This window comes from Helianthus annuus, chromosome 10 (genome assembly GCF_002127325.2).
Source record: "Helianthus annuus cultivar XRQ/B chromosome 10, HanXRQr2.0-SUNRISE, whole genome shotgun sequence".
Taxonomy (NCBI): domain Eukaryota; kingdom Viridiplantae; phylum Streptophyta; class Magnoliopsida; order Asterales; family Asteraceae; genus Helianthus; species Helianthus annuus.
Genome location: NC_035442.2, coordinates 145715770 through 145725387, shown reverse-complemented (window position 1 = coordinate 145725387; position 9618 = coordinate 145715770). Strand labels below are relative to the sequence as shown.

The 9618-nt window shown below is 37.0% G+C and overlaps 1 protein-coding gene and 1 long non-coding RNA gene across 8 annotated transcripts; both read left to right on the top strand.

The window, feature by feature from the left end:
- The first annotated feature begins 299 nt into the window (after positions 1-299).
- LOC110882930 lies at positions 300-2727 on the top strand. The gene is made up of 2 exons (XM_035978343.1): positions 300-2182; positions 2261-2727. Exons 1-2 carry the CDS (start codon positions 544-546, stop codon positions 2725-2727), a joined length of 2106 nt encoding a protein of 701 aa, XP_035834236.1. The 5' UTR covers positions 300-543.
- An 846-nt stretch (positions 2728-3573) lies between these two features.
- On the top strand, positions 3574-7811 carry LOC110886083. Of its 7 annotated transcripts, XR_004869627.1 has the most exons (6): positions 3574-4243; positions 4691-4985; positions 5101-5662; positions 5781-6686; positions 6751-6823; positions 6975-7811. It is a non-coding gene; the product is annotated as an uncharacterized LOC110886083 (long non-coding RNA). The 7 variants fall into 7 exon arrangements; XR_004869624.1 differs by having other exon boundaries at positions 6751-7811; XR_004869626.1 differs by having other exon boundaries at positions 5781-6823.
- The last annotated feature ends 1807 nt before the right edge of the window (positions 7812-9618 follow it).

The window sequence follows — 9618 nt, the reverse complement described above, 5'->3', positions numbered from 1 at the left end:
TCTGCCACGTGTCACACCACGCTACCCTTTCACGGCCCATCCCACCCGGCCCTTTTTGGCACCACACCACGTTTCTGACAGGTGGTGATGTGGCTGCCACATGGCGCGTCATGCCCCCTTTTCAAGCCCTCCTACTCCGTGTAGTCTAACGGATTTTTAATCTCTTATATACAATTAAACTGAACAAAACTTGCATATAATATAGTAAGGCATTTGGTAATCTAAATAAGTCTCTTTCCAAACAGCATCTTCGAAATTTTAGTTGAGATATAAACTGCAACTATATAACATAAGTGTAAATACATTTATTCATATTGTTAGAATCGAAACTGACCTTGTAATGTACGTTTGAGTTGCTCAGTAATCAGTTGTTTATTTTACATTGTATAACGGCCGGCTTTGTCTCATCATCAATGGTCTAACTAGCAGTTCATGCCATTTAACTGGCCAAAAGTAAACATCCAACATCTGTACATTAAATGCATTATCACTTTACCTTTTCCTTATTTCCTCAAAATTACCTAGCTGAAAAAAAAATCCAACATGAGTACTTCAGATGGTTTTGAACTAGCTGTGCTTTGTGATCATGACAAGTATACTGAACCTATGGTGTGGATTGGGATCTACATTGCAGTAGCATCATTGCTTTGCACCCTTGCCATGACCGCGGACTTGTTTCTTGGTTTCCGAAGTAAAAAAGATTGGTATCCTTGTAAGTATTTTTCTCTAAATGCCGCATCTATTACAGTGATAACAATAGCCATGAAACTGCCTGTGGATCTAAGCGGTGAGATGCCACGTCACATCGACCAAGCAGCCAAACAAGGAAGTTTGGCTTTCATGTGCACAATGATGGCTAACTTTATGCCTTCTTTGGCAGCTATGGACAACAAGACACTGCTTGCAAATATGGTAGGTTTGTCCATTCTTGTTATCACCATCATTGTAAATATTTTGATTGAAATACATACCGGTGTTATCAAGCCTGATACTGTCCAAATTTTGTGGATCCATGATTTTACTATTGACTTTGTTATGGTCGCGTACATCTATACGACTGTGATCACCTTGTTACTAGTAATATCAATTGCATCTTCTCTAACAATTCCAACTTCTAAAGAAATTTTAGAAGTCAAGTATCAAATCAAGAACAGAACATTCTTAACTGATCAGCATCTACAACATACCCAAATGTCTATAGTTGATAAACTAAGGCAAGATGTGAGAAGATATTGGGTCATGGCAGAAAGTGGTAGCCCTCAATTTGTGATGGCTAGCAATCCATTATCCATTGCTTCTGGAGTAATTTGTGTAATTTTAAATTTCCTGAACTTACTTATGGTGCAAAGTTTTCCATTTAGAGAACACCAATGTGAATCAGTGTACAGGAGGTCAATACCTTTCATTCTCATGACACAGGTCATTGGGGTCGGGGTGGGTACCATTGCTCCGGTGGCAAGATGTTATTCAGTTTTGAACTTCAAGTTTTTCACAAAATGGAAGAGGAATCATTTGATGGTGTTTATAGTAGAAAAGTACTGGACCCAACTTTTGTGTGAGTGGAAACAAAGGCCTATACATTTTCTATCAAGCAGTAGACTAAGAACCATGCTCTATAATTCAAAAGGTGTCATTCTAAGCCTTTGTATTAGACTTCAAAAGATAATTGTCATTTTGTGTAAAGTGATATCGCTCATCCTGACAGTCTTTCCAATATTAGTCTTCTCCTATGTGTATATTAGGGTGTCACTGCAGGCAAGTTTTTTTACTCCACCTATCGTCTCTAGAACTGACGATATAGACAAAGACCTTAGCAACTACGTTTTACACATTCATGATGATATGGAGGCTACAGCAAGAACACTAAAGCGTATATCAAACTCTAGAAATTCCTTCATCTTAAAGGCTGAGAAGGAACAAAATAAGGATCTTTTGGAGCTTCTTGAGAAATCTGCCGGATTCAAAGGAGTAGAGACTTTTGACTCCAATTATGTTCAACCTCTGCTTTCTGTTGAACTTGTGAATAGTTGGAGCTTACCAATAGTTACCTTAACATGCATTGCGGTCGCTCTACCAAATATCAGTAAGGACACAACTAAAAACTTGTTAAGTAGTGTTGGTGAAGGTCTTTCATGCACCCATCAGGTGGAAGAAAGCCTCAACCATGGAAAAGAATATGCAAGTATTTGAAAGGCTACTATAACTTTATGGAATGAGGTCGAACACAAATGCAGGTGGTTGGACACGGCTCTACAAAAAGATGTTTTTAGAGGGAAACAAGCAAAAGAGATTCTTATGTGGTTTTCTGATAGAGCTAAAGAAACCGTGAAAGAAATCAACATAAGTATCAGTGGAGAAATGGTGGAGAACATTCCTAAGGAGTTGATTGCTGCCAATTCAATGTACCGAATGGTAGAAACAATCTTGCTTAGAGATGAAAGCAACATAGAACAGATTAACGAAGAACAATTGTTTGCTATTTTAAATGGCATGATTGCAGACATATTCTCTGCTTGCTTCACTAACTTACCGCAAGTTATAATAGTCAAATGCCATGAAAGCGTGATAGAGAAAAGAGAGGCAAGTGTCAAGGCCGCAGCCAAGCTTCTTGGTAAGACTACAAAGATAATAGAAAGACTAGAGAGGTGTGAACTACCAAGCATGGACCCGGATAAGATGGCACATGTTGATGAGTGGCGTCATTATTTGAAGCAATCAATCCCTTAAGTTCCCTAGCTTAATTCATTTGTTTGCACTTCTCTCGAGGTGATTCAGGCGCAAGAAATAAAGAGCTACCAGATTGTCCATCACAAGGTATGTCTGGAACTCCAAACAATTCATCTTTCTGTGAGAATTTGTGTTCTCTTTCTTCTTTATTTTTATCATATTCTGGAAGTTTTATGTCTGAAACTCCAAACAATTTGTCTTGCAAATAGTTTGTATTTTGCAACTGTAGGGCTGGTTCAATGGTAATCACCAAGTCATCTCTGGTAAATAAATACAAGGGATTTATGTTTGATTACACAATTAATGGTCACTTTCCATGTCTCATCTTTGTTTCATAGTCACTTTTATGTCTCATCTTTGTTACACATACATTGAATATTGTTACCGAATAATACGCATGTAATCCTATATTGTACAGTATAAGTAAGTATACAATGCTGGTGACACAGATTAAACAGAACATAAAAGTTAGGAGAGCAGATCTCAACACATTACTTTTCACAGGGAGACATGCCAACACATTACTTTTCATCTGGAGACATGCCAATCATTTATACAAGATATGTAGTAAAAAAAACGACGACAATAACCTAAATACATAGCAAAGGTTGTTAGACAGATTATTATGTATATATGTATCTATGGGGCATTTTTGTCCTCCAATTGCTCACATCGCGCTTGGTACAAATACAGCTTCTGAACTCTGGTTTACAATAGAGAAATCATTCTTTCAGTAATTTTTTGCCAAACAAATGCAATTCTATATTATATTGTTCCCGTTGATGGTAACCAACTTTTTAGATGATCTCAGCCGTATAAAGTCCTCAACTTTTGATCTCAGCTGTTTAAACTCTCTAAAATTCTTCTAGAAGCAGCAGTTCATGGCAGTTCCACACTCTCTCTCCCCACTCAATCTGCAGTTGGCGATGGTTTTACAAGATCTTCATAACCGCCCCACGTTTACCTCACAATCGCACCCACGTTTACCACTTTCTTCGCCCCAACCACCATAGGCTACCCATTATAAATCCTCACCCACCATCGCTAATGACTTCACTTTCTCCTCTGCATTTTTTTCACCCTATAAACAGATTCAATCCATTGAACGAATCACCCCACTACGTTGTGTTTGGAGTATTTACGACAGGTTCAATCGTTTGATTTCTGTGTTAAATACTGATTTAACAATCCTCACAAATCGATTTTGCAGGTAAACCGCCAATTCAACTGCTCACTTTCCCCTAATTTTAGGGTTTGAAGAGGTTAAATATAGAATGATGAGCGCAAGAAGGAAATCTGAAGTGGAGTTCTTCTTGACGACGTTCCCCCATGCTCCTGAAATTCAAAGATTCTAACTCTTCATCCACTCAAATTCACCAATTTTCCACCTGGGTTCTCTCAAACCCACTTCAATCTGTGAGCAAGTTCACTCGATTGATGATGGTGTATCACCATGGCTGTTGATAATTCATCTTCTTCGCCTAGCTTCCGTGAGCTTGCTGATGTGTTTTTGCAGGTGTTTTTTTGGGTTTACTTTGTTGCACACCAAGTGTTTGTGTTAAGTCCTGAGTGAAGAGTTTGTCTTTTTCAGGGGAAATTAATTGGGTGTTGACTTTGGTTTGGGGGTGGGGGTTGTTTAAAACTTATATGCATTTGTGAAGATAAGATATTATATTATATTATATTTATCATAGCTAGGAGTTATGAACTTATGATTACTTGATTAGATTAGGTTTCCTTTGCAAATATCATCATTAATAATCCTATAAATAGTTGATCAATGATACATAATACCTTATAGGGTTGTCAATATTTCCACATTCTTTGTTGGGAATGTAATATATTTAATTTTTATTGTGTCGATGCATATTTTATAAATATAAAGTTGTAGAATTCCGAATGATTTAACTTATATCATTTTTTAAGGTTGTTATCTAATTTTTATTTTTTTCATGTGATATAGTCTCAAGCAAGAATATGGCATGGAGAAGTGTTGCGCACAAGATTTGATGAGCAAATAAGCACATGTGACCTACTTTCTGATGGGGAGCTGCTGTATGTTCTTACCCTTTATTTTAATTCAAAATTGTATTGCTATTTTATTTCTATACCTGTATGACAACCGTTTTACAAGTACAATCATGACAATCTTAAAGAGCAGAGTGAAAAGTATTTAGATAGTTGGAAGCTAAAAGAGATCTTTGTCACTAGAGTTGTGCTTGGTGGTTACTTAAGCTTCAATGACACTTATTCTTCTGGTGAGTAACATATGGCCATAGTATCTTTAGCAGTTTTTTGAATAAATATGCTTAGTATTTATTTATGTATGTTATTAGTGTACCGTGTACCAACTATTTTTACTTGATTATGTAGTTTTGTTCTTTGAAGATCACTTGCAGTTAAAGAACAACAACCTTACGGTCTCGTGGATGGTGATGATGATGCAAGCATGTAGGTAGGTTAGCATTTAGGGGAGAAGAACAAATAACCTTCTAACACTACCATTAGTCTGGTATTTCTACATAGTATGCGACTTTAATTTATGTTTTTTAAGAATCTCTGTCGCAATGTTTAGTTGATTTACCTCTCATTGATAGTTGTTCACAAAAGAGTCACTAGAACCTCCTTTTCAGGTGAACTCTTATTTATATCTCTTCTTTATAACTGGTAGAGATCTGAAGCGATCTTCAAGAAACCTGAAGTCTAGCATTTCAGTTTATGGTTGTTATGACACATATGAAACTGGTTATTCTAAATTGATTGTGCGACATCTATATTCGCAAAAAAAAAGTAGATTATGAACATTCTCACCTGATCTTTGTGAGTTGCAGAATGCAATAAGAGCTATGCCACCTTAAGATGTGGTTGCTAATGTCTTAAAGGGCAAGTGGGATCATGAGAGGATCAATTTTTTTTACTGTGATCGTTGAGTCCGGTAATGTTATATCATTTTATGCTTACTTTCAGTAATATTACGTGTTTACATCGTTAAACATGTGAAGTATGCAATATATATTTGAAGGCTTTGTAATCAACCCTCTTGCAACTTGCAGTTACTAGGTGAACCTGAGGATTGCTCCATTTAGGTTGGTGCTGTCAAAACTTGGCAGAAATCTGACTCCCAAATGTCACAGATAAATGGAAACAGTTGTGAGAGGCAAATACATCTCTTATATTAAAGGTGTAATTGGGAAATATATAACGGTGTCATTTACAGTTGCAGCATGTAGTCCTGGCTAAACGGGTAGGTTGGGTCACGGGTCAGAACAGTTTGGTATAAAACATGTTCAATTTGGTTCGGGTCAAATCGGGTTAAGACCACAAAATAGGTTCCAGTCAAGTCAAAACGAGGATTTTAGAAAAATCAAATGAACAAAATCATCTTTATTGTTGATTTTAAATACGTTACTGTTATAAACATATTCTTCTTTATTTGTAACTGACAATAGAATTTGATGCTTTTAGTTAAGTGTCCTTTTGATTCAGACGCTAAGGAAAATTGGTCATGGGAAAATCATTTAGCTGCATGGAGCTTGAGTAGCCAGCCTCTATTTTTTAGTCTTCTCTTCATGGTGATTTATGATGTCTTTGCGATTTCACTTTGTATTATGATTTATGATGGATATATAAAGGTAACCATATATTTTTATTGTGAATTATGTAAAGTCCAACCAGTCACCTTCGTCTAAAAAGATCAAATACAGGTGGGAAGTTATTAATTAAAAGTTACAAGATGTATATTGTTAACTCTTAACTTTCCGACCTTTCTATTTTTCAAAAACAAGGTTGGCCCTCTTTTTGTTGTTCTAATACTAAGCCTTAACTATTTTATAAACTCCTTTATGTGGTTAAGGGGATTGTTGCTGAGTCATATGACCACTTGTATACGTGGAGGATGACATGGCTGATGGTGGCAAATTCGTAACTAATAATGAGGCGTTGGGGGCAAACTATAAATGGTAGGCATCATTTTCTTTAAATGGGTCGCATGGGTTTGTTTTCACCTCATTCGTAACTGTTTAGGAAACGGTTCGTACTCGCCAGTAGGTACACCGGAATCTCTTCTCTGGCAAGTTTTCACCTCTGGCTCTGGATGGTAAGATAGCATCATTTGTCCGCATAAGTTCTTATTCTTTTTTTAATCTCAAAGATGGTAAGATGGCCGTTGAGAAAGATGATGATCATCATGATAAGTTGTTGGCATGTGGAGCTATTATTGTTCTAAACTCCGGTTGCAAGTTTTATAGGATGGTCTTCCTTCTGTTTGGACCGATCCTTAAGCGCATATCAAGAATCTTGAATCGAAAATGCTTTGATCAGGCCAGTTTAGTTCTTAATTTTTTTTTTATCAATTTCATCGGGGATCTCCCATGTTTTTGAAAAGGGTTTGAATTTGGGGTTTTTGTGGTGAGGATTCAGTCTGCTAAGGCGATTTACAGGCTCCGTTGTAACGCGAAAGCGAGAAAAGAATTGGGGGATGTAGCCATGTAGGCCATGTGCAGATATGGTGAGTACCCAGACAAAATACAATATATTGGATTATGAATAATTGACCCAATTCTGTTGTTCAAAGTGTCAATTTACAGATACGTATGGTATCCTCATTAGCAATTATGGTTGTCCATGTGCTTTTGTTTTATGCATGTCCAGCCATCTTCTTTCTTTGTGGCATACTCCAAACAAATATGGACCTACATCATGTTCATAAGTTGTATCGTTATACTCATTTGATATACTTTATTCAACTTTCCTTAAAACTATATTGGAATACCAAGTTGTTGGTTATGTTTAATTTTGTTTTGATAACCTGACCATTGACCCGTTGTATGATTTGACATTAAACAAGTAATATGAAGCTGACTCTTTCGATGTAAGCCTGATAATGGCAGGTATGTCTTGGCACTCGAGGCTGAGGTCTGAGGAGTTTGTAGAAGCCCGATCAATTTAAAGAGTAAAGCAAGATCAAGTTCATTAATTTGAAGTAAAAATGTTTGGTCACTTTTTTATAACTTTCAGTGAATTATTCATTTGAAGGAAAATGTTTGTCACTAATGCCATAACATGTATTAATGGTGCTTCTACTCTTTTGTTTTGTTCAGTTTAATGTTTGGTTATTTCTTTAGTGACGTTATAAATAAATTTGATTGTTTTCTTTATCAGGTACTATGTATATTTAAGTCATTATGCCGGAAAAGTACCCGGCCTACGGACGGGTACTCAACTAGTTAAGAACGGTTTCAGTTACTTCAACAAAATGATTTATCAATCATTGACTATTTTGATTCTGCAACGAAATTAGCTGATTATTACATTACGTATTGTATATCCGATTCAACACTTGTATTACAAGTTTACAAATGAGTAAATTGCGATTTTAGTCCCTGAGTTTTGTCCAAATTTGCTATTTTAGTCCAAATAGTTTTTTTTTTTTTTTGCCTCTGAGTCCCTGACTTTTCTCTTTTGTTGCCATTTTGATCACATACACTAACTCCATCCAAAAACTCCATCTTTAACCAGTGGTATTTTGGGGATTTTCATTTTAAATGTTTTCAATTGCCATTTTGATTCAATTCCAAAAAATCAAAAAAAAAAAATTCCAAAAAATCAAAAAAATTCCAAAAAATTCTAAAAAATAATAAAAATTCAAAAAAATCATAAAAATTCTAAAAAAATACAAAAATCCGTTTCGGCGCGAACCGTTTCGAACCCGAACCGTTTCGAACCCGAACCGTTTCAAGCTGAACCGTTTCGACGCTAACCGTTTCGACGCTAACCGTTTCGACCCGTACCGTTTCGACCCGAACCGTTTCGAGCTGAGTCATTTCGACGCGAACCGTTTCGACCCATACCGTTTCGACCCGAACCGTTTCGAGCTGAACCATTTCGAGCTGAACCGTTTCGAGCTGAACCGTTTCGAACTGAACCGTTTCGAGCCGGACCGTTTCGAGCTGAACCGTTTGGAACCGAACCGTTTCTTGCTGAACCGTTTCGACCCGTACCGTTTCGAGCTGGACCGTTTCGAACTAAACCGTTTCGAGCCAAACCGTTTCGAGCTGAACCGTTTCGAGCTGAACCGTTTCGAACCGAACCATTTCTAGATGAACCTTTTCGACCCGTATCGTTTCGAGGCACAGTTCGCGTCGAAACGATTCAGCTCGAAACGGTTCGGCTCGAAACTGTTCGGCTCGAAACGGTTCGGCTCGAAACGGTTCGGCTCGAAACGGTTCGGCTCGAAACGGTTCAGCTCGAAACGGTACGGGTCGAAACGGTTCGCGTCGAAACGGTTCAGCTCGAAACGGTTCGGGTCGAAACGGTTCGCGTTGAAACGGTTCAGCTCGAAATTTTTTGGAATTTTTTAGATTTTTTCGGGTCGAAACGGTTCGCGTTGAAATGATGTCACTTTAGAATTTTTTAGAATTTTTATGATTTTTTAGAATTTTTTGGATTTTTTTTGATTTTTTGGATTTTTTTTGATTTTTTGGAATTGGATCAAAATGGCAATTGAAAACATTTAAAATGAAAATCCCCAAAATACCCCTGGTTAAAAAGGGAGTTTTTGGATGGAGTTAGTGTATGTGATCAAAATGGCAACAAAAGGGAAAAGTCAGGGACCCAGAGGCAAAAAAAAAACTATTTGGACTAAAATGGTAAATTTGGACAAAACTCAGGGACTAAAATGGCAATTTACACTTTACAAATCTTGAATCACACTTTTAAAATGTTTGTACTAAATATTGAAAATAGTCTGGATGGACCATCATTCTACCAGCTAAAGTCAAAATATCTAGTTTATGGGCGAGACTAGCGCAACAACAAACTCAATACGTACCTGTTAGTGTCATGGCTGCGTTGTATTTACATCTGCTATGTCAGAATCAAACTGCTTGATAC